Genomic DNA, 24,851 nt, shown 5'->3' with positions numbered 1-24,851 from the left:
CTTTCTTAGACTGTTCATGTCCCTAGATATTTATTTTAAAATTGATCTTTAAACTCTATCAGAGGCCCCAATGCACAAAATTCAAGGTCGGATTTATTACAGTCTATGGTGTTGTCCTCAGAGAAATTTTGAAATGATGAAGCCATTTACTATTGATACGTTATCGTAAATGTCAAATTAGTCCTGAGAAAATGGACAGGTTTCTGAGTTTATACTCCTTCCCCGCCACAGTTGCTTAAACCTGTCCGTATAGCAGAAAAATGTGTATTACAATAGATTTCAAATACAACGCCTACCCTGGATTTCTGAAGCCTTTAAAAGTTGCTGTTTATGCAGTGTAGAGTTGTACCTGTAATGGAAAAGGGGAGGAATTTTTGCAGCAGGAATTTTTGCAGCAGGACTCTTTTACTGGAGGCTTTCCCCTTCTGTTCAAGATTGCAGTTTGTAGCGGACTGTGATTGGAAACTGTTGAAGGTTTATGATCCTTTAGACCTTAGATTATTCACAAGAGGATAGTAGAACAGGGAGATGCAGTAAAGAATATTTTAGCCATGGCTTTTGGCTGGGGATGTCTGCGTGGCGAGAGGGCCCTGCTGTTGGTGTAATGACTCCCAGATCCCATGCCACTAAGCTCCCACTATGCTCCAATCCCTCTTGGGGTGACAGGAATTAACCCCAGAAATAAAAGCTGCCGTCAAAAAATCCATACTTCTAGCTGAGCTGAGACAAGCTTCTGTCCATATGGAGGATGATTCAAAGGAGGGAGTCACATGTGCACCCCCGTAGCAAAGGTACAATGGGCCCTGCACCTAAATATACAGGTTAATGCTCTCAACCACTAGCCCCACTAGCACAAGGTACCTTCTTTCCCACTCTGCAGTGCTGACGCTAGAGTCCTGTGCAGTCCTGGGAGCTGCTGTGCTGTCTGGCATTTGGTTCCTGCTCCCTGGGAAGTCCCACGCCTCTCTAGGGTCTAGACTGCTTGGCTACCGCTATGCCCCAGATACAGGTGGGCTCCTTCCTGCAGAAAACAAGGTGCAACGCTGAGCCACAAACTGCAAGGGCCACCAAGAGCACTGACTACCCCTCTGCCCCACCCAAATCAGCAAGGGCACTGAATACCCATCCAGCCCCATCTGTGGCACCAAAGGCACCGTGCACCTGACCTCACCCTCAGGCCCACCACCTGCCCACCCCTCCCAGGGCTCTCCCTGTAACTTTCCAGCCAATTGGCGACAAGCTGCTGGGTTGGTTCCGGGCTAATCTCCTGTGATGGTATGAAGTGACATCACTTCCTTCCAATGAGAAGCAGGCCAGGACTTCCTTCCCAGCCCTACTGAGTCACAGGACTTTTCTGGAGTGCTCTGCTCAACCTTAGAGGGCATGTTCTGGCTTCTCCACTGTTCTGCCTGTCTCCTGTTGACTGCATTCCTAGCTCCCTCCAGGAAAGCGAGACCTACTCGTGAATTCATCCCACTAGGCTGGACTCCAGAGTGAAGGGGACAAAAATCCCTGACCAGGAGAAACTGAATCTCTTTTATGTTATCTGGACTCTGAGGGGAAAAGATTCCTAAATGTAGGTAGATTGCCACGCTGCTTGGTGTGATTAGCCCTGACAGACAGTTTGAATTGACTCGGTTGCCTTTGGAATCACAGACTAAAACTCATTTGTGCTTCTCAGTTGCCTGCTTTAACCCATAAATACCTCTCCTTTCTGTTCCCTAGCTAATACATTCTTAGTTAGGTTACTGTAGGACTGGCATTATGTTAGCTGTGAGATTTAAGGCACGGATTGACTCATGGTAAGTGGCTGGTCTCTTGGGACTGGGAGTAACCTGAATATTTTGTGACCTTTGGTGGAGCTGATCATTTATCACACAGCCCTGGGTGGCCAGGTGGACTGCAACGCTCATGGGGGGGGGGGGGGAGACTGTCTGTGACTCCACGGGGGGGGGGGAGACTGTCTGTGACTCCACGGGAAGATGGTCACAGTGACCCAAGCGTGCACATTTGTTACTGAGTTGGTGAAATGTATTCATAGAACATACCACTGGTCTGGGGTATTTGCCCTGCTTTTTGATGGTCTGCCTAGAGGTTGAGCCAGTCTGGACAGCATGATGGTGAACTTAGAAACTTGAGGCTGGATTCTCTCCTGCTGTTAGTGCAGGGATAGCTCAATGGTTTGAGCATTGGTCTACTAAACCCAGGGCTGAGAGTTCAGTTCTTGAGGGGGCCCACTTAGGGATGTGGGGCAAATCTGTCAGGGATAGTATTTGGTCCCGCTGTGAGGGCAGGGGACTGGACTTGATGACCTCTCAAGGTCCCTTCCAGCTTTATGAGAGAGGTTGATCTCCAAGTGGAAGGGTGAGGAGGCAAGTGTATCTGGCTCCCTGGGTCTGAAACCTCACTAGCTCTGAGCCACTCTGCCCAGGTGCTGTTCTAATTCCCCCAGGGACTAATAAACGAATGAGAAGGGTTGGGTTGCAGTTTGCCCTACCATCTCCCCTGTCTGCAATACCACCACTCCATCTGCAAATATGCTGGGCTGGGGAGGGTCTAAGAGGTGTGGTTACAGGTAGAGTCTGGCCCCCTGAACCTCCAGCACAGGACAAAGGAGCCAAATCACAGGTGTCTGTTTTCCTCTTCATCCCAGTGCATCAGAGTCTTGAGAGACTGAATACAGCTCAGCCAGGGCAGCAGTGCTTAATGCTCCCTCCTGCTCCTCAGGAGCCCAAGCGAAGATTATCTGTGACGCACACCACTCAGTGAGACTGGTTTGACCGTGCAGCCTGCAGAAGGCCGTCTGTGGCAGTCAGATGTCCCAGCACCTAGAACTGGTCCATTGCTCAGCACTCTGCCATTCCTGTGGCTGAGGAAGAGAAGGAAAGACCTCCCCTTCCTCAGCTGAGCAATAGCCGGGGATTGCACAAACCTGCTGCAATATGGGGGAGATGAGTCAGTGCCGCCCCTCCCCGAGCTTGCCAGTTCTCCTCCCACTTCATCTGGGAACCATGCGGAAGTACCAAGGTGCTGCCGAGAAAGAGTCAAGGGAACAGGGCATAAATAGCCAAGGATGACAGACAGTTGTAGTGCTGCTGTGGGCTGCCCACACTCGCCCCCAGAAAGGAAAGTATTATCCCCGGCAGGAGCCATGGGCTCTGAGCAGGGCTGTCACTGGTCCTTACCCTGCCAGGATGAGGACCAGGCCTGGTCACACCTTTGAGGTAATGATTTGACCACAACAGAAGCATGGTCACAACACCCAGCTATGCCACAGCCCGGGCCCACCGCAGAGCCAGAGACCACCACGAGGGCCTAACACTGCCCACTGCAAGGCCTGTTAGGACACGGGTGTCCCTCAGACCCATTTAACATTGACGCCAGTTTGGGGAGGGGATTGTGGAGCTGCTTGTGGCCAGAATTCCCACCAGATGTTACAGTGCCCTGCCGAGTCCATTGCGCATGCCGAGGAGGGAGTTTACAGGAACGAGCAGCAGTGACTTCTTTAGGAATGGGGGGCAGGGAGGGCTGCTTTTCAGCCAGTCACACTCCCGTCCAGCTAGCAGTCCATATGTCGTCACCCTTGCATCAGTCCAGTTCATGTGGGATCCTCTGCCGCTGCCTGGCTTCTCTGGATTCCTACCAAAGGTATCCATAGATGAAGTCAGTGAGAAGACAGGAACCATTGATACACTGGGTAAGAGTCTCACAGTGGCTGGGATGTTTCTGGGGCTACCTAACCCTAGGCACTGCAGCCTTTATTGTACAGTTGCTTCTTTCTCAGAGACTAATTTGGGGGAACGTGCTCCAAGAGAGATAGGTGAATCGTGGTGTAATACTCTTGGGCAATGGGATTTGTACTGACATATCAGCCCTTTGCACAGGCTTGGGGAGGGAAGTGAGTATTTGATTGTCTTTTTCAGGGCTGCGCAACACTCAGCTCTAACTGTTACTCAAGTGAGAAGGACCAGGAGTGGCCACGATGCGCAGCAAACATCGCCATGTTCTACATCGAGCGCCTCCAGCGACACCTCCACCAACGCCTCGCTTTCATCCGAGCCTGTCAGCCAGACCTCCATGGGGCAGAACCCCCCCATGCCAGAAGCTGTTCACACCAGTCAATTGGCCCCCAAAGCATCCTCTGGACCTAGAACATTGGCGCAAATGAACCCGAAACTAGCGACATCACGTTCCAGCTTAACCAATCCTAGGCCAAATACATCATCTCATTCCACCAGCCTCAGGCCTAATCTGATACCTAGCTCAGCCAATCCACAGCAAGACCCAGAATCCCAGGCAGGACTCAATCTGACCCCTTCATATTCCTGCAGTCCTCACATTGCACAAACTCTACCAGCCTCACCATCAGACCTCGCATTGATTCCAAGCAGGAAAAGCACAAGGCCTAAAGTGACAGCAGACCCCAGTGATAGCTCACCATCTGCTGGCTACTCCAAGTCGGGGTCCACATCTACAGGAAGGAGTCTTGAATCGACTCACGAAGATCCTCGTTGCAAAAGGTATGCATCCAGATAATGTGTTGAGGTCACAGACCCTGACAGGTCCCAGCATGGAAGCCACTCGCTTGTTTATTCTTTGTTTTAAATAATCAAGAAGGTGGGTATGGAGTAAGCAGTTAGCACCCCGAGTTCTAGCCAGGAAGGCGGTAGCTGGGAGATTCACGATGGGAGTCAAGTTTGTATTTGGCTCAATAAATCAGTTGGTAACCAAGCAGCAGACAGACCTTTTGAGGTGGCTTCATTCCACGTAAGTAGGTAGGAAGGTTGCTGGCCGCAGCTTTGGGAAAATAGAAACAGGGTGGACTGGCATTTTCATTTGGGGTCAGAGCGACCCGCCTTTGGGTTTCCCCTCCTACGGGCTGTGATCAGTTTTTAACTAATTGCTTAGATTGTATTTGAACTGCAAACACTGCAGTGCTCCTTTCATTGCAAAGCCTGCACTTTAAGAGTCATGGGTGTCACCGTTTCAAGATGACTACCCCAGTACCCCCTCTCCGTGGTCCACTCAGCTCTCAAGCCTCCAACCTCCTCTTCTCTCTGAGCAGTGTCCCACTCCCTTCTCACTGGAGGTGTGAAAGTTTCCCTGTTCCCTGCCATACACTGTACTATCCCAAGCAAGCTAGTCTGCCTAATGGCTAGTGCCTGTGCGGTGCTTTCTCTCCGAGGGCTACGGCCCATGCATGCCAGCAGGTACAAGTGACCACACGACTCACCCAAAGCAAGCATGTTTATTAGAAGGACACGTGCATCACAGAGAAAACATACCAAAACCCATACAAGGATATTTTAAATGCTCTCTGCACCTACCAGGAATCACCCGCCATCCCTGTGGACAGTCTGGTAGGCTAAGGTCTTTCCAACCCTTCCACAATGTTTGGGACCACCCTGAAACCAATTTGCTAAATCAAGGGGAAGGCCATGAGCTTTTTATCCCCAAAGTTTTGTCTCCTAATCTCTGGAAAGCCCAGTTTGACCCAGTGAGGGCAAGCTACCCCTTGGGGGGTACCTCTCTCTGGCACGGTCTTACCTTGGTCCCTCCCCCCGCCACACTGTTTTTAGTTCCTGGAGGAGCTGTGGCAACCCTCCCCTATGCAGTAAAACACAATTCTATCTAAAGTGTCATAATAGAGCCCTGCGCCGATAAGTTTGTATCCACAAATATGAGCCATGGCTATCTGCATCCACGTCCGCAGATACCCAGGGCATAGTGGGGATATCTGTGGATTTGCAGGGCCTCATCATAGACTGAATGCAGCAGACCCCAAAGCTACTATATGGGGTTGCCATATCTGTCAGATCTCCCCCATCAAGGAGTTGGTGCAAGGACACACACACACACACACACACACACACACACACACACACACACGTTCCCTACATGGAGACAAGGTGAGCAGCAGTTCTTCCCTCCACCCCCTGTCCACCTTGCTCAGGGTCCTTTACATTTTCCCAGCCCACCAGGCAGCCGTATCCTGGAGAAGAAGGTTCCCATGTTCCTGGCTGTAGTTACTTCTGCCATCTCACAAGCATTTTATTTGGGTATTTCCCATCCTTGGGAAGCTGTCATAGATTTGGTAGTGCTCTGCCACACCGGCCATGATTTTATAGACCTCTATCATATCCCCCTTTCGTCTCTTTTCTAAGCTGAAAAGTCCCGGTTTTGTTAATCTCTCCTCGTATGGCAGCCGTTCCTAACCCCTCAACATTTCTGTTGCCCTTTTCTGAACTTTTTCCAATTCCAAGGTGGTTTTTTTAAAGAGATGAGGTGACCACATCTGAACACCGTAGTCAAGCTGTGGGTGTACCATGGATTTATATAGAGGCAATAAGATATTCTCAGTCTTATTCTCTATCCATTTCTTAATGATTCCTGGGGGAAAAAAAACTTAACAAATAATGAATAGTTTTGCAGCACCTTAGAGACTAACAAAAGATGTAGATGGTATCATGAGCTTTCATGAGCACAACCCACTTCTTCAGATGAAACAGTCTAAGGCGCTGCAAGACTATTCATTATTTTTTACGTTTTTTTCAGTTACAGACTAATACGGCTACCTCTCTGAAATTAATGATTCCTAATATTCGGTTTGCTTTTCTGGCTGCTGCAGCACACTCAGTGGATGTTTTCAGAAAACTATCCACAATGGCTCCACGATCTCTCTCTTGAGTGGTAACTGCTCATTTAGTCCCTATTGTTGTATATGTATATTTGCCAGTGAATTTCCAAGGAATTTTTGTGAAAGATAAAATACTGATTATTACTATCTACATACACATGTCCATGTGGGTTAATTTTAATGTATTTTAACTCCTCCAATGCCCACTCTATGCCCACTCACATTGTTTGAAACACAAAAATACCCAGTTTCCAGTATACATCTTTCAGGTTTGCAGATATCCAGCCATGCAATAGAAGTCCCTGACCAGTGTGCTAAATTTCAGTAAAGCTTCCCACAGATTTTCCAAAAGGTTTTGCAGATCATACCTTGGTGAGCTGAATGGGGGTGGAAAAAGTCTAGTTCCCAGCTGCATTGTTTCCCCATTGTGTCAACATCGTTTCCTGTCAGCCTCTTTATCTTGGTTTGGCTGCATCCGCACCTAGAAAACAAAAATAGAAATGTAGGGCCAACTCCTCAACCGGCAATCAGAGGGCAAGAAGCTTGGCCCTAGATAGTTGGCTTTAGCTCGACCCTTAAGGGAAAGGCCCCTTTAGCTTCACCACAGCCATCCAGCCTTCCGGAGACAGACTATGACTCCACATGTGGTAGGTAGTGCCATGATGGGGAGGGACATCAATGAGTGGGTTGTTATTCCAATCTGAGTGACAGATGAGAGACTGCCACACAACCTACCATGCCAGCCCGAATCAGGCCAGCACCAAGGGCCGTGCTGAAGAGTACATGGCTGATATGTCCCTTGGCATCTGGCCCATACATTGTTTAAATGCTAAAAAACACTGAATTTGCAGGATGCAGCCAAAACTCACAGCACTGGCCCCTTTCTCCGCACCCCAGGATTTGTGATTTTTTCCTATTGCTGCCAGCAGGAAATACTTCAGAATCCTCTTCCTCCCGGTTGTGCCAGCCCAAGCCCCCTCTCGGCATGTGCAATGCTCTCAGAAAGGAGCGCCACGAGAATCTGAGCTCAGACGTGACCTGGCAGTAACCCTGGTAACTCCCCCCACGCCCAGCACAGCCGAAGCTCCTTATCTAGGATGGTGTCTGGGCTATTCAATTCCACCCTTAGGATAGAAACTTTTACAGTGGGAAAATGCTTTTCTTCCCCCAGAACTATAATGGTCAAGGAGGGCAAGATGGCGGTGGTCAGGCCTCCTCCCATCTGCGATTCCCTCCCCCCCCCCGTGCCAGGACTACTTGGCGCCTGGGGCTTTGTGCTTACGAAGTGAGCCAACACAGTGCCTGCTGTCACAGGGCGGGACGTACCGCTGCAGCCCCTCCCACTGGTCACTAAGGGAATCAGCGCACCTGTCTCAGAGTGCCCTTGGCTGGTTGGTGTCCCAGCCTCCGGTGCAGGTCTCCCGCTGGTTCAGCCTGGGTCCCTTTCCGCCAGCAGTGCCCTTTCCTCCTAGTCCTGGCCTGTGTCTGTGCCCTGCCCTCTGGGATCCTCCCCTCCCCCAGTTCCCCTACACCCACCTTACCTCATTGAGCCACTGCCAGTCGTCACCTAGCCCCTGCCTCAGGGACAAACTGCAGCCTGAAATGGCCTCTCAGCTTTGGCAAGGGGGTTGACCTGCTGCCTTCTGCTGCCCTCGCTGTCTCTCTGCAGCCCTAGTCCCCTCAGGCCTTGTCTCAGGGCCTGCTGCCTGGGAGAGAGGTCAGGCCAGCGCTCCCCAGCCCTGCCTGTCCCTCCCCAGCACTGCTCTGTCTCAGGAAGCCTCCAGCTTCCCTAGCAGCCAGGTCCCTCCTGCTCCCAGCCAGAGCAAGAGTGAGTGTCTGTTCTCCTTCCCTCCAGCAGCCCTTATTTATAAAGCCCCAGCTGGGCCCTAATTGGCTGTATCTGCCTCAGCTGCGGGCTCCACCCTGGCTGAGTTTGAACCCTTACAGGGCCAGTGTGGGACAAACGCCCTGTCACACGCACATACAAAGGATGGAGCCAGAGACCTCCATAGCTATCCACGTGAATTGCCACAGCTTGAGGCAAACCCTGCCAACCCGCTGCTTTAACAGACTCTCCTCCTCCAGGGCTGAAGCACAGAGGAGGACACATGATGCACACTGAGCTGTGGGCCTGTCTTTGCCCTCCCATTCAAAGTAGCCGAGACAAAGGGCTCAGAGGGCAACAGTGAGTCTTGCATAGCTTGAACAGGCAGTTTTCTAGTGCCAGCAGGAACGTCCCAGTTCTGGCTAGATCCCTAGTCCTCCTGTGTGCTACCCTAGTCATAGTGCAGATTCTACCCAGCCCAACTTACACTGTGACCCCCAGATCTGGCTGGTTAGCTCCCTTAGGACACACCTTCCAGAGGGTCAGATAGAGCCTCGCTCTGGCAGTGCCCAGCCCCCACTGATGACCAAATCCAAGCATTTAGCTACTGCTCTAAGTGCCCCCATGCAGTATTTGAGGCTGGTCCCTGTGCAGAGTCACAAACCCTGTTTTGATAATCCCTCCCTGCAGCTGCATTTGGATTAACACCATCCACTGACTCCCACCTTCTCTCTACTAACCTCTCTTTCAGCAGGCGATTTGTAACCCTGAAGGAATTCCAAGCCATGGAGAGAGAACTGGACGATGTCAAGCAAGAACTGAAATGCCTGAAGTGGAAGGTGAGACATATCGGGGAGACTGTGCAGCCTCGCGCTGAGGACAGCAAGCGATACAATGGCTATACCCTGACTGAGCTTAAGGCGATGGTGCAGTTTGAAAATGACCCTTACAAAGCAGCCCACAAAATCCTCACGGCTCTTTTCAGCGATGTGTCCTTGCTGCAGTACTCCATCACCGAACAGGCCTGCAATACAAACTCAGCCCCCATGCCCAAGATAGACCCGGAGCTGTACATGGTGTACTGTAACATCCTGAAAAGCCTTTTCCCTGGAATCAGCAGCCAGACCTTGAGGGAAAAGACACAACATGTGCAGAAGCGAATCCAGAAAGAAGTCCAGTAAAACCAAGCCACTTCTCCCTCAACAGAGGTCCAGGGACCCTGCGTTCTGTACAGATTTCAAGAGCATTGAACTGTGACATCGTCTGCTGCCTTGGTCTGCAAATGCTCTCGTGAGCTTGGAGTCTGTCCTGTTCCCCTCTCCTGAGGAGACAGGCCGGGAAGACTTTCTGCGCAGTTACACATTTGAAAGAAAATGTCTCCTTAGCGCTTCTTACAACATCTTGATGTTCCCTTGGTTCCAGCAGCAGCAGCAAATGCTGCCAAAATAAGCCAAAGAAGGCACTGTGTGAGAGAGAACAGGCCTCCTCTCACGGCTCCATGGAGCATGGCTCTCATTTGGATCCCAGCACCCAGCTAGTTTCTATTTTCTAGAGTGCATCATTCATTAAATGGCATCAATTGTTAGAAAACTGTGCCTCTTTTGTGTCTGCAAGTACATCAGACATCAAATCAGCCAGCCACTGTAGGTTAAAATTGCACTGGGCTAGGGTCGGGGGGGTGCCTCAGTGACCCAGGTAGCTGCCAGCCCATAAAAGACTCCAGCAAAGCAGGTGAAAGTTGTGTAGGTCAGCAAGGAACTGGCCAGGGCCTGCGTATTTCCCATCATGCTTATTTGGGATGTAATGATCATCTCTGTGACAGGACAATCACCACAGTTAACTACTATGCATTTCTAGGCATGATTATCACCATGTAGCCAGCACCTTCCTTAATTGTTGCTGCTTACACCTCTCATCCGGGTCATCTGCTCCACTCAGAAAGTGACCCACCACCCCCATATCCAGGTCATGGCCATCACTGAAATGAGTTGGCTTTCCAGATGACTGCGAGCATGCCTGAGGTATGTTCTGGCCCACAGTCACTGCAGCCACCTCTGTCTGAGAGCATGAGCTTTCGGGACTAGCTGGCACTTAGGGTGGCATTCTGCTCCCAAAGTACCAGAATCATCACCCACAGAAGGTGTAGGAGCAACTCTCCACAATACATGGCAGGAGCGGGGCTGCCTCTTACCCCAGTTTTCACAGGACAGGACATAAATCAAAAGGGCTGTCTCACAGGCTGCAGGTGTGGATTTCTGGAGAGAGAGTTCCATTCTCCATCCAAAGGCCCGTTGCCATAGCACCCAAAAGACTATGAGCTCTGTTCTCACCTTCTCTACTAATTATTGCTACTATTTCTGAGCATTTGCCAACCCTCTCTATTGACTAAGGCCTCATAGCTCTCCCCTAGCACTCATTTCCCCCATTTTACAAGTCAAGCAATGTCAAAGCTGCTCAAGGTCACCTCTGGCAGAGCTGGGAAGAGAAGACATAGCTCAGCTCTGGCAGAACCAACCAAGGTGGGTACAGTTAGTTACCTGGCCTTTCAGAGTGCGCTGCACTGTCAATTGGCACTGCTGTTCCCATTCGACCACACTCGGTTCAGCTCACAGAGTCAAGAATCCGGATACCACCTGGCAGGTATTAAATGGATTAAAAGCTAGCAGCCGGAGGGCTCTGAAAATGTAAATATAGTAGAATGGGTGTGTTTTATGAGGGTGCCTGCATGGATACGTTCATGCCCATAGGCTATTTTGCTAGTAACAACCTGGAAGAAACTATAAAACCATCACTGATAAAGTTTGCAGCTGACACAAAAATTTGGGGAGTGGTAAGTAAAGAAGTAATGGTAGTGAGCTGGATCATTTAGTAAGCTGGGTGTAAGCAAATAATGTGTGTTTTAATATGGGTAAATGTATACAGCTCAGAACGAAGATTGTTGGCTATGTTTACAGGAGGGGGAACTCTATTCTGAACAGGGACTCAGGAAAAGATTTGGGAGTCATATCGATAATTAGCAGAACATGGACTTCCAGTGCAACACTGTGACCAAAGAGGCTAGGAGCAGAGAGGTTGTTTTACCTCTGTATTTGGGACTCACATGACTGCTGCTGGAATCCTGTGTCCAGTTCTGGTGTCCACAACTCAAGATGCTGATAAATTGGAGAGGGTGCAAAGAAGAGCCGTGAGAATGATTAAGGGAGTAGAAACCCTGCCTCTCATACTCAAGGAGCTCAGTCTGTTTATCTTAACAGAGAGAAGATTAAGGGATGACTTGGTTATAATCTCTGAGTCACCTGAGAGTAAATACAGTAAAATCTGTGTTATCCGGCATGCTCGGGGATAAGGGCATTCAGTTTATCTAAAAGTTCCAGATATCTGAGGGTCCCATCAACCTAGGAAAAACCAATGGACAATAGTAGTAAAGCTCAAGTTTTTAATATTGGTAGTTTTGTAGCATGAGGCAGGTGGTCTCACATTTCTATTTTGAGTTAACGATGATTAGTACTTTGTACATAAAAAATTGTTAAGCCAGTCATGGTAAACCAAGCCAAGCCTGTGCGCCTGAAGCTGTGACAGTATTGTGGCTGGGGGCAATGCTGGTTAACAAAGCTTTCTGGTTAACAGAGTGCGGATAACAAAGGTTTCACTGTATTTCACAATGGGCTCGTCAGTCTAGGAGAGAAACGTCTAACACAGGTCCATGGCTGGAAGTTGAAGCTAGACAAGTTCACTTTGGAAATAGGGCTTAACATGTGAACAGTGAGAGTAATTAAACCTTGGAATAATTCATCAAGGGTGGTGCTGGATTTTCCATCACTGACCATTTTAAAGCAAGATGGGAGGTTTTTCTTAAAAGATCTGCTCTAGGCAATATTTTGGGGCATTTCTTTGGCCTATATCACACAGGAGGTCATTTCAGGTCTTGGAATCTCAGGGTATGTCTGCACTACATGGCTGTGTCAATGGAGCCATGTAGATTACCTTTGTAGACATAGGAAAATGAAGCGGCAATTTAAATAATCGCCACTTCATTTAAATTAAAATGGCTGCCGCACTGCGCCGATCAGCTGTTTGTCGGCACAGCTCTGTAGTCTGGAAGCTCCGTGGTTGACATCAAAGGAATGTGTCGACCTCCCCGGTAAACCTCATCCCACGAGGCATACTGGGGAGGTCGACACATGCCTTTGATGTCGACCGCGGAGCTTCCAGACTACAGTGCTGTGCTGACAAACAGCTGATCGGTGCAGTGCGGCAGCCATTTTAATTTAAATGAAGCGGCGATTATTTAAATTGCCACTTTATTTTCCTATGTCTACAAAAGGAGTCTACATGGCTCCGTCGACGGAGCCATGTAGTGTAGACATACCCTGAGAATCTTGTAAACAGTTGTGTAAGGGGCTGGTAAGGTGTAGGGATGTCACAGATCATTTAATCAACTAATCGACTCGATGGATTTTCCATAGACTAGTCAATTGGTCGATAAGCAGGGGACCCACAGCAGGGTTAGCTCCCAGTCCCAGCAGCTAACCCCACTCCATCTCTGCCTTTTAAATGCACTGATTGCCAGCTCGCGCTGGGTTCCCGCCCCCCCCCGCCCCCCCCCCCCACTGAACTTCTGAGTTTTACATGTATTAAGAGCTTTCAGACACAGCATCTGGGACTAGGTGCGAGTCGGGAATCAACTTATTCCCAGCTCGCACCCGGTCTCTGCTACTCCCCTGCCCTTTGCGAGGATGGTGCTGGGGAGAACCAGCTCTCACCAGCACCGGCTCCTGCTCCCCACCCTTGCTGCCTCTGCAAGAGGGACCAAGGGCGGGGGGAAGGGGAAGCGACTAGTCAAGGAACTAGTCAACTATCTGATAAGCTTTTGACTAGTCACTTACATCCCTAGTAAGGTGTGTGTCAAATGCATTCAGGGGTAGTGATCAGAGGGAGTCCTATCTTCAAACCCTGCGGCTGCCCCATTTGGAGGGTGCATTGTAACTTCCAGCTTGCAGCCCCCTTTTCTTCTCATTATGGTCGCCCCATCCAAGAATCCACAAACTCCGGAGATGCCATGCGAGCCTGCCCCAGGCACCAGTTATGGGGAGGAAGCTCTGCCATGTGGAGGCTCTCTATGGGCATAGGGCCTTTTGTCTTGCTCTTGTCTGTTCCTGTGTCCAGGCAGAACTCCACCAGGGCTAGGTTCACCCACCACCCATTGTCCCAGCAGCCAGTTCCCGTTAGCTTCAATAGAGTCAGTGCATGAATACTCCCGGAGAAAATCAGACCCAAGGAGACACAGAGCTGGCAGCGGGAACATCCCCAAGAAATATGTAAACCCAAAGACTGTGTCCACCAAGGGAGCAAGAGGAGAGCAGCCTGGCTCCAACATTCCTTCTCTCTCAGCGCGGACACTTTCTAACAGCCTGAGAGGGCCTTCTGGTGTTGCTCTGGCTGTTGCTGAGCTCCAGCAGGCTGGAGGGGAGGGGGCTGTCAGGGATCGGAGCAGGGTGGGGCTCTGTATGAGGAGTTAAGGGAGCTACCAAGGCCCAGGTGGGGGAGCAGTTGGATCCAGATTGAGAAGGAGAGCTTGGTACTCCCTAACTCCATCTCCAGCCCTGGGTGTTGCTGCCCCAGGCTACACCCGAGTGTTCTCCTGCCCCGGTACTCAGCCGGCTATGGACCTCTCTGCCCTGCAGGATGGGAACTGGCCATGGGAAGGGGCTGGGCCCGGCGCCTGGAATCCCTGGCTGCAGAATGGCCTCTGGTGCATCACTGCAGCACCCACCTTTGTGCCCCATCCGATCAATGCTTAGTAGGGAAGCAGCCCCCGCTGCTAGGGTGTGAGGCCTCAGAATCCCAGCCATGGCCACGCTGCATGCCACGTTTGTGCCAGCCCTCTTCAGCATTTGTACAGCAATGGACGCGGGGGAACTAAGGGGCAATGGCTTTTTCCGCCTCAGAAAAAAAATTGTCCAAAAAAATTGGAAATGTTTCAGGTTTTGACCAAATTTCAGTTTTGAGGGGAAGGGTGACCCGGTGCATGAAAAAAAGTGTGTTTAACCAAAAACTAAAATGTCCATTAAACATGTCAACAGAAAATGTTCCACCAGCCCTAGTAATTCCTGGTCAACGAGACCAGCCGGGTGGATCAGCCCGTGACCGGCTGCTCTTCTCCCATAGACCCTCCTTTTGTGTGACATAGTATTGACATCCAGAAGTGTTCAAAAATCATGAATCAGACCCCTCCCCATCAGACAATCAGTTGGGGGCCACACACAAGTGAGAAGCTCCTGCCTGAGAAGGAGAAAGACACTCCTGGCATTCACCTCGCACACCAGAGCCTGGAGGGGGAGAGGGAGACAGGCTAGTAAATTTTGTGTGCTTCAGCCCTGTGGGTGGCTGGCAGGGAGCTGGAGCGCCAGCATGGGTTCCCCAATGTGGAGAATGCTAAGCCTCGGGGGCCAGATCCAGGAAAGCCAGGGGCCACATTCAGCTCCTGGGCCTGAAGGTCCCCACCCCTGGCTTAAACCATTCCTGGCCTTCTGGTGCTTGGCCTTTCGGAGCCCATTATGTCTTCCTGCAGGAGGGCTAGAAACACACATTTGTTGGTGCTTTCCATGGAAACTGAGCTTCACTCCTAATTCCACGACTCCAAATATCACGAGTTACATGATCAGCCAGGAGAGGTGGAGTCACGGGTACTTGCTTGGACCCTCAGGGCAAGTACAGCCCCCCGCACGTGGGTATGCTCCGACGTTTGCTCCATTCTGCATGACGCCTGCTGGGACGTTTGTCTGTCAGTGCCAAGAATCTGTGCATGGCTGGTTTTCAGAGCAGAACTGTTACGTTCATTTTTACCAGCCACATAAAATCCGTTGAGCTGTGTCTATTCCCTGTCCATCTAGACTCGGTTCCAGACAAGCTTCAATGAAATGGACCTTCCATGCTTCCACCTCCCCATCGGTAACCGCTCGTTGCCTTGACTGACTTCTCATTTCACTCGCGAGCTTCAATCGCTTCATCTGGACACTGCTAACCTGAGTCACCACTCCGGCCATCCAGTTCTTCTCTGACTCTGCAAGACTGGGACCAAGTCAAAGCCCCACTGTAGGGCTTTGCAAATAGCTAAGCAGCTGCACCCTTCCAGGGGGGACAGGAACAGGAGGGGGCTTGAGCCAAATATCCCAGTGTCCTGGGGGCTTGAAAACCTTGTTGCACACAGAATGGCCAGTTCCGCCCCAGGCTGGGACAACGGAGGGCATGGTGCTGTGGGATCTAATGAAAGATCAAATATTCAGGATACTCCGTGGTTCTGGTTTTTTGGCCTCTTAAACCATCCCCTTCGCCATTTTGTGGTGGTTGGACATTCCCCTCCCACCCCCAGCTCTCAGCAATTTCAAATGGATACAGAATTGAACGGAATAAAATGTAATGAATCCCGCTGCACAAGTGGTAGCTCCACTCCTCGACCTGCGGAATGGTAACAATCAATGTCGTTCTTAGCGGATTTCTACCAATAAAACGTTTGCTACCAAAAGGTAAATCTTCCCTCCATTTCATTTAATAAGGAATGCCTGTTTTACATCCTTCTCTGCTGGAGCTAGGGGTGCGGGAGGTGCTGCTGTACCCCCTGGCTTGAAGTGGTTTCCATTAGATATAGGACTGGCAGATATACTTGGCATTGCTCAGGCCTGTAACTAATTTTTAAAGGGTTTGGACTGGGGTGTGGGCTCAGGGCAGGAGATGGGCTTAGGGCAGGGGACTGGGAGGTGTTTGTGGGGGGGGGGTCAGGGCAGAGGATTGGGAGGTGTGGGGGGCTCAAGTTAGGGGGTGGAGGGTGCTCAGGGCTGGGAGTTGGGAAGGGTGGGGGCTCAGGGCAAGGGGCTTGGAGGTGTGGGGGGCTCAAGGCTGGGAGATGAGGGCTCAGGGCAGGGACTCAGAGAAGGGGGCTGGGAGATGGGGGGGGGGGGAGCTCAAGAAAGCCCAAGGCCATTTGGGGATGAACTGCCTCTGCTGGTGGCTCAGCCCCCAGGGTGGGCCAGGGTTGTGGTGCCCTGCTGGTGGTGCTCCCTGGACCACCAGCTTCTCCCCAGGGCTGGCTGGGGGGGCACATACCCCGCCTGCCAACTTCTCCTCAGGGCTGGAGCAGGGGAGGCTGCGCACCACCATCACCACACACAGCCTCGGCCAGGAGGTGGGAGGGCTGCATTCCTGACCTGCGAAAGGGGAGGGTTATGGAGTCCACTGGCTGGAGCTCCTCATACCCGGCGTAGGGGCAGGCCACACAGGCCGCTGGCGGCACTCCCCCAGTTGGCCTGGGAGCAGGGAGGCTCTGTGGTAACTGGCAGCTGCTCCCCAGGGCTGGCCCAGGTGGCAGGAATGGCTGGTTCTTTTAGATAAATGCTCCCTGTTTGAGACAGACTGCGAGTCCATATGGCACGCCACATTAAGTGGACACTGGTACAGTGGGAGGTTCCCAGAGGAGGGGCAGTTCAATGGGAATGGAGAGCCAGTTACAGACAGGGAGAAGAGCTGTGGAAAACTCTCTGGGACCCAGGAATAGCAAATGGACTCAAGAAAGATCCCAGGGGAGAGATGAAGGCTGTAGCGGTGCATTTAAAAGTGGTCTGCAGTTCACATTGGGCACCTGCTTCTTTCTTACGGCCCAAACTTGGGGCACACAATAGAGAGGAGAATCAGCATGCGCGGTTCACCTCCCACAGCCAGAGCCGGGCTAGCGAGTCCCGGGTCGACCCCAGCCAAATCCCTCTTAAACCCCTGAGGGGAAGGTTACTGCCCTTGGTGCTGAGTCAGCCATATGGTGCCGGTTGGGCAAAATAAAGGGGTGGAAATAGTCCCCTCAGAAATCACTCTCATCACTGGGAACTCCCTTGCCGCCATGGCTTAGGGGCAGGCTGGGGCTACTCTAAATTGTGCTGGGGGCCAAGGAGGCCCATAGCACCACCCAGAACTGGGCCGAGGAAAAGGGGCCTTAAAACCCCCAACCTCTGCCTCCCTTCTCTGGCCCCTTGCCAAGTGCAGGAAGGAAGCACGGCAGAATCCAGAGCCTTGTATTCAGGCGTCTCAGCAATTCCTGCTAGGCTCAGAGTGCGTGCACCACATAGACCCTGCTGCTCCCAGTCTGCGCACTCCTAGGCAGGTCCCGATACCACCGAGCTCATCGGTGCTCTTACTTCAGCTCTCAAGGGCAAGAGGACGAAGACAAGACACCCTGAAAGCAGGCAGGCCACGAGGCACGAAGCTGACATGATTCAGACTGCAGACAGAATGGCCTTTGAAAGCAAAGCTTGCATTTCATTATCAAACCACTGGACCAGCAAGCAAAACACTGTGTGCCTCTTCGGGGCTCGCAGAGTAATTGGGAAGGGCTCATTTTCTCAGTGTCCAAATGAGGGAGATGAAAATGGTTCTGCCTTCAGATAAATACCTTGGTGGGTCAGAGGTTTGAATCAGAGCCCTGGGTTGGGTGTTAATATTCACAGATTCATTACTGTCCCGGGGAAGATGAATAATAGAAGCTATTTCATCTCTCTGACAGTGTTAAAACATAATAAATACTCCTGGTAGCATCCAGCATCCTTCTCCATGAATTCTGACCACAAACTGATCTCCTGTTGGTAATGGAAATGTCAACTTGATTCATTCCTTCACCTTCTACTTCTCGCGCAATAATCTTCAAACCAATAGAAAAGCCATCCAAAACGTGTTCCTCTTCCTCATGAAAATAGCCGTTTCAGAGCTCTCTGGGGACTCCCGTCACAAATGGAACTTTGGGTTTCATTTTTGCCCTTTGGGGGGGTTGGATTGGTTTCCTTTTTTGGTATACATTTCTCCAGGGTCCTCCAGGCCCTGCACAGGCCTAGTCAGCAGCAGAAAAGACACAACCCTCAACTCATCCGATTCCTACAACTTTGTAGATCTCATCTAACAGCCAGCAGAATTCACAGACCTTTGCATTTAGCCACTTGACTACCGTGACTATGCCCCATATGGCCCCTTTTACCCACACAGAGTAGCATCTTACAGGATAAGGGTAACAGTTGATTAAAATGGATCAATACACTGCGCCAACTCAGGTTTGACATCACTCCCTCAAGAGTCACATTTTTTCATCTCAGTCCAAACCCAATGGACAGATTTTGAGCAATGCAGCCATGGGTCTGAATAATGCAGATAGCTGTACAATGAATTTTCCATATGAATTCAATACACCCCCAAGAAAGTCTCCCTCTAAAACATTTTGGGCACCAGAGAGATTCTCTGTGCTACTGCTCCTCAGAAAACCAATCATATTTTCTTTCCAGGACCAGTTTAAAGTGTTCCGGGATGAGCCGTGCTCTTCGGTTTCTCTCACAGTTATCAATGTATCTTCTAATTAATAGGCGATGCTCTAACTAGTGGGATACTGATTGTGGCGGAGTTCCCGCTCAGGCCCCTTGGTCTGGGACACCTTCGGGTCCACAAATCAGCCAGAGATGCTTCTGGTGCAGTCACCCGTGCTTTTATTGTCAGTTCCTACCACCTTCTATTTACAAAGCTTACAGTCCATTCCGTCAGCGCCTCCATCTGCCTAGGCACACACTCAGCCACACCCTAGCTCCTTGCTCCTCCTTGCCCCCTCCTGGCTGCCTTCCTCTGCTTTATCTAGCCCTCTCCCAGTGAGGCCCACAGCTGCTTCTAATAGCCCTTCAGGCCTGGGCTGCTCAGCTGTTTCCCATCAGCCTCTTTAGCCAGGCTACAGTGGCAGAGCTCTGGCTTAGCCAGCAGTCTGTCACACTGATCCATTGTTTGCTGGAGGACTGACAGAGCCCAGGCAATGCCTGGTAAATAGACAGCCCTTTGCCTTTGCTCACCATTCTTTCACAAAACAGAACAAAACAAAAAGTCCACTCCACAGCCACCTGTCCATGTTCTTGGGACGGGTCAGGCTTTGTAAACAGCCCCCTCCCGCCCGTTTATCAAATCCTGGAAGTTGCCAGGATTTGGAATGAGATACTGATTCAGCTCCATCCAAGCCTCAGTGGTGAGTTCACTCCTCCACACAAAACACCACAAAATCAGGGCAGCTGGACTCCATTATTCCCTAGTTCTGCAGTTGCTTTCCCAAAGCAAAGGGACGGGACAGTGTTTAGACAGTAAAGGCATTTGCAGCTCGCGCGACTTTCAGTCCTAACCTGATGCGTGAACTGAATAAATAAGCCACATGGAGCTCCCATGTCTGTACCCAGCACGCTCACACCCATGCACACACACAGGCTACGTCTAGACTGGCATGATTTTCCACAAATGCTTTTAACAGAAAAGTTTTCCATTAAAAGCTTTTGCGGAAAAGCGTCCGTGCCAATCTAGACGCTCTTTTGCGCAAAAAAAACCCGATCGCCATTTTCGCCGTCGGGGCTTTTTTGCACAAAACAAATCTGAGCTGTCTACACTGGCTCTTTTGTGCAAAAGGACTTTTGCCCGAACGGGAGCAGCATAGTATTTCCACAAGAAGCACTGATTTCAGACAGTAGGAAGTCAGTGTTCTTGTGGAAATTCAAGCAGCCAGTGTAGACAGCTGGCAGCTGCTTTTGTGGAAAAACTTGCCAGTCTAGACACAGCCACAGAATACTGGGTCTCCCCTCAAACCGAGAGAGGGGGGTACTCCTGGGCTCTGAGCAGAGGGGAGAGTAGGGAGAGAACCCCTCAGGTCTGGCCACCGACCCTACATGTTTCCCTGACCGGGGGTGCCTTACAAATTAGCATTGTGAGGAATCCCTGTGTGGATTTGACTGGAGTTGACTCATTCGTGTGGAGGTTCATCAACGTGGTCATAATGTGCCACGCCGCCCCAGTGCCAGTGCGCTCCTGCACAGCGGCTGCTTTGATGCTGCCTGTCTTTCCGCCCTCTCTGAACGCATCACTCTGCCGAGACCAAACTTCGCTGGGTTGCCAAGGGCAGCGGGTTTTGTTCTGGGAAATACCCTGGCAGAGAACTGCCAGTGGCATGACGTTCTGGACCAGCCTTGCAAGGGGAGTAGTGGGGGCAAAACAAACCAACTTTTACTGGCTTCAAGACTGGGTTTGATATGTTTCTGGGATGGACGGTGCAATGAGAGGGCCTACAATGGCACGTGCAAGATCTGTGACCAATCGCTGGTGATGGGAGGGTCCTGAATTACTACCGAGATTGCTTTCCCCGACGTCTGTCCGATGGCCTTGCTGACATGCTCAGGATCTGACTGACTGTCACATTTACGGTCAGGAAGGAATTTTCCCTGAGCCAGATAGGCAGAGGCCCTGGAGGCTGCCTCTCCTGGCAGCAAGGGGTATGGGTCACTTTCAGGTTTAAACTTGTGTAAATGGTGGATTCTCAACAATGTGAAGACTTTAAATCATGATTTGAGGTCTTCAGAGACTGGTCACGAGTCTATTGCAGGAGTGGGCGGATGAGGTTCAGTGGCGTGCGATGTGCAGGAGCACACACTAGACTAGAGGATCATAATGGCACCTTCTGCCCTTAAGGTCTATGGCTGTGACTAGACTGGCAAGTTTTTCCGCAAAAGCAGCTGCTTTTGTGGAAAAACTTACCAATTGTCTACACTGGCCGCTTGAATTTGTGCAAGAACACTGACGATCTAATGTAAGATTGTCAGTGTTCTTCCACACATACTATGCTGCTCCCGTTCGGGAAAAAGCCCTCTTGCGCAAATGTATTTGCAAAGAGGGCCAGTGTAGACAGCTAAAAACTGTTTTGCGCAAAAAAGCCCCAATGGCAAAAATGGCGATCGGGGGCTTTCTTGTGCAAAACCGCGTCTAGATTGGCATGGACGCTTTTCCGCAAAAAGTGCTTTTGCGCAAAAGTGTCCGTGCCAATCTAGACGCTCTTTTCCACAAATGCTTTTAACAGAAAAACTTTTCCATTAAAAGCATTTGCGGAAAATCAGGCCAGTCTAGACGTAGCCTAGGAGTCTATAAGAACAGCCAGAGTGGGCCAGACCAAAGATCCTTCTAGCCCAGTGTCCTGTCTGCCGACAGTGGCCAATGCCAGGCGTCCCGGAGGGAATGAACAGAACAGGGAACCATCCTGGTGTTAGCGTGTTAGTGGCGACCATTCTTCTGCTGTGCCCCTTCCACAAAAGGGCCATTCCCAAGTGTCTGGCAGGTGGAGCCTCCCTCAGCGGGAAAGCGCTGACAGTCATGTGGCAGCTTCTCCCCTCTCCTGATTTGGCCCATCCCAGCCCGTGTGCTTCCCGCATGTGCCTGGGATGAGGCCCTTCCGCCCTCAGCTTCACCCCCACTGTGCTTGGGATGCAATTTGCACCAAAGCCCCAACTGTAAAACCGCCAGCCGCCGCTCTGCTGCGTTCCCACCGCTGCGGGGGGCAAGCCGCTGTGATTTGGGCTCCCCGATACCTGCAGGGCCCGATCAACCAGTAAGAGAATTCCACTCAGCATCCCTCCTCCTGCAGGACGGCCAGAGGCTTTCAACGGGCCCCGGGGCTCTTGAACCCTGACGGAGGGGGGGCTGGGTCTTTCTGAGCCCCCCTCTCGGGGGTTGTGTCTTGGCTCAGCTGGAGGCAGCTTCTTTGCTGCTGAACTCACCCTGACTCCCACCTCCCGCCCAGCTCACTTTAAAAAGCAGCGGGAAGCGCCTTTTCCCAAGTGTTTCAGCCAACCACGGTCCCCTGCAAGACCCTCCCCGCGGCTCACACTGTAGCAATGGCAGTCCAGCTTCTGGGCTTTCATAGCGCTTCTGTCCTGCGCTTTGGGTGTCTTAAGCAGGGGCAGTGGGTCAAGGCCCAACTGGGGAAGGCAAGACCAAGGCCTCACCTCTTTCACCCAAGGCCCTGCCCCTTTCACCCAAGGCTCCGCCCCTTCCACCCAAGGCTCCGCCCCTTCCACAACCCCCTCCTCCTGTGTAGTCAAGCCCAGTCCCCAACCCAGGTTACCGCTCTCACCCTTTTCAGGTGGCCAGTGTGCCTGGGGGCACCACACCACAGCCCCAGACCTCCCAGATGGCCAGCAGAGAGTGTAGGCAATTTTGGGAAGCCTACATTACCCATTGCCCATGGTCTTAAGTGTGGCTGATTTTGCTCATGTGATGGGAGGTTTCTCCAGATGTCGAACCGCACCGTGCCCTCACCAGCTAGGCAGGACTAGGCTGAACCACCAGGAGAATGGGAAACCTCCAAGGCCATGAGAAATACTCCTCTGGCGCTATTCCCTCCTAGTGTACCAATGCCATGGCCACACTGTGCTGCTCAGATTTACAGGGGAGCATGGGGGAGCTAGTATGCTGACTGCCTAGCCTGGGGGCAGCTGTGAATCATGTGGACTGTGCCGGGCTCTGTCTGGAACAGGTGCTGGGGAAGGGAAGGTTTAGATCGGCACGGGGAACCTACGGCCCACAAGCCCCAGGCGTACTCTGATATGACCTGCGGGGGTCCCGCCACCTTGCAGGACAGGAGCACGAATGGAGCCTTGGAATCCTGAATTGGGAGCCAGGTTTGTGGCGGGGAGGGGGGGTGGGTTGGTTTTGTTTTATTTTGTGGGTTTTGTTTGTTTGTTTGTTTCTCACTTCTGTGTGGCCTCTGACTGATTTTTCTGTGGGTCAGTGCCCCCTCCCCTCCCAAGAAAAGGTTCCCCACTCCTATGCTAGATCCTGGAGAGGAAGGAGCTGCAGCCTTGCTTTCCCTTTTCTGCTAATCTCCAGGCCAATGCAACCGGGGAGAAGCCATAACTTGCAGGTTTCTCCTGCAATGCTTACATTTCAACCCAGCTCCTCCTGGCCTGGTGCTGGGTGGCTGGAGCAGAGGCTGTTCAACAAGGGAGGGAAACAGATCTCTTCCCACCAAGATTTAGTGGCCAGCCAGCCAGGATATTACTCCGGATGGGCACTTTGTCCCCATCATTCAGCTCTTCCCAGCAGCTGGGAGATTCACTCGGTAATTGCTTTTTGAGTCCACATTTTATCCGCGGCGGACAGGATTGCATTAGGGTGACACAAGCTGCGTGATAAAGGGATGTTTGTGTCTCGCAGGGGCTGTAAGTTATCTCACAGCGCAAACAGCCACAGAAACGGGCCATGGAAACCCTGAACCAGTAGCTCCAATTCCTTTCCCCTCTGACCCTCAGGGGGGGTCAGAAGCACTTTGCCATAGCACTCGGCACGACCTTCCCCCTTCCTGACCTCTCTAGTATACAGCAGAGCCCTGGTTTTCAGGTGTGGCCTTAATTTTTGCACCACTTTTTATCTTGTGGCACCCACTGTTAGTTGCAGGCAACCATCCAGTAAAAAATCTGTTAGTCTCAAGAGATCCTGGCTATGCACCCCTGAAAGCCACTGCCTGCACATATAGAAACTGTTTATACCTGCAGAATTGGACACCAGCTTGAGGCCCAGAGAAAACTGGCTCTCTCTACACTGCAGAGTTTTTGCGCAAAAACTTGTGGAGTATCCACACCTCGAGTGCTTTTTTGCACAAGAAAATTTACAGTGAATCGACAGAATAGAGAGGTTTTTGCGGTGTAGGAATTCCTCTTTCTACAAGAAATAACGCTTTTTTGCACAAGAGCTCTTGTGCAAAAAGGTGTGCGTGGATGGGAAACAGGGTTTTTTTGCGCAAAAACAGCCTATCAAAAGAAGCAGAGGTGCCCTGGTGGTCATTCTGTTAATGGCAATCAGGGCTTTCTTGCGAGAGAGCATCCTAGCAGTCTGGATGCTCTCTTGTGCAAAAGCGCATCGCTTTTCTGATGCGCTTTTGCAATGTGGACACACTCTTGCGCAAGAAGGTTTTGCAGAAGATCCCTTCCACAAAAAGCTTCTTGCGCTAGAAGCCTGCAGTGTAGACGTAGCCCCAGTGCTGATGTTTTTCATGACACAATCACCCCTCATTTCTGCCTTTCTGATTGCGCTGCAGCAAATGATAGGAAGAACGTGACAGCTCATGACTTCTTAAAATGCTCTTGTGCCCAGATACAGCCCTCTAGTCATACCCTAGACACTAGTGCAAGAAGCTTTTGTGCAAAATATGCCTTGTGAGCTAGCACTGGTCAATGATAGCATGGTGGATGGTGTGTAGCAACGTTAGAAGCAGCATGATGCTCATAAACTGAAATTACAACTCACCACATTTACCAGACACATCTAGGGAGGGGGTAAAGTGGGTTCTCAAAGGCAAAGGACACACTGTTACCTTCGGCCAGATGGTCTCAAAGTTGATGGGCAATCACCTGTCAGGTGGCCAAAACAAAAGAAAGTTTTTCTTCACTCAGTGCATAGTCAACCTGTGGAACTCCTTGCCAGAGGATGTTGTGAAGACCAGGACTGTAACAGGGTTCAAAAAAGAGCTAGATAGATTCATGGAGATTAGGTCCATCAATGGCTATTAGCCAGGAT

General features: G+C 51.1%; 1 protein-coding gene and 1 long non-coding RNA gene across 3 annotated transcripts in view; one reads left to right on the top strand and one right to left on the bottom strand.

Annotated features, from left to right (window-relative positions):
* The window catches only part of GSG1L (GSG1 like), a 94,442-nt gene extending 83,457 nt beyond the window's left edge, over nucleotides 1-10,985 (top strand). For both annotated transcript variants that reach the window (XM_075899199.1, XM_075899198.1), the window contains 2 exons: nucleotides 3,924-4,520; nucleotides 9,214-10,985. In XM_075899199.1, the coding sequence (XP_075755314.1) occupies nucleotides 3,924-3,946 (23 nt within the window). In that variant the 3' untranslated portion in view covers nucleotides 3,947-4,520; nucleotides 9,214-10,985. The remainder of the gene's footprint in view (nucleotides 1-3,923; nucleotides 4,521-9,213) is intronic.
* On the bottom strand, nucleotides 2,623-8,459 carry LOC142818575 (uncharacterized). Its single transcript, XR_012896105.1, has 3 exons — nucleotides 8,179-8,459; nucleotides 7,006-7,118; nucleotides 2,623-3,639 (listed from the first exon to the last, which is right to left on the bottom strand). It is a non-coding gene; the product is annotated as an uncharacterized LOC142818575 (long non-coding RNA).
* Nucleotides 10,986-24,851: the final 13,866 nt, after the last annotated feature.

The sequence above is a fragment of the Pelodiscus sinensis genome, chromosome 16 (genome assembly GCF_049634645.1).
Source record: "Pelodiscus sinensis isolate JC-2024 chromosome 16, ASM4963464v1, whole genome shotgun sequence".
Classification (NCBI taxonomy): Eukaryota; Metazoa; Chordata; order Testudines; family Trionychidae; genus Pelodiscus; species Pelodiscus sinensis.
Note: the sequence above shows the minus strand (reverse complement) of the source record. Positions and strands in the feature narration are given on the sequence as shown.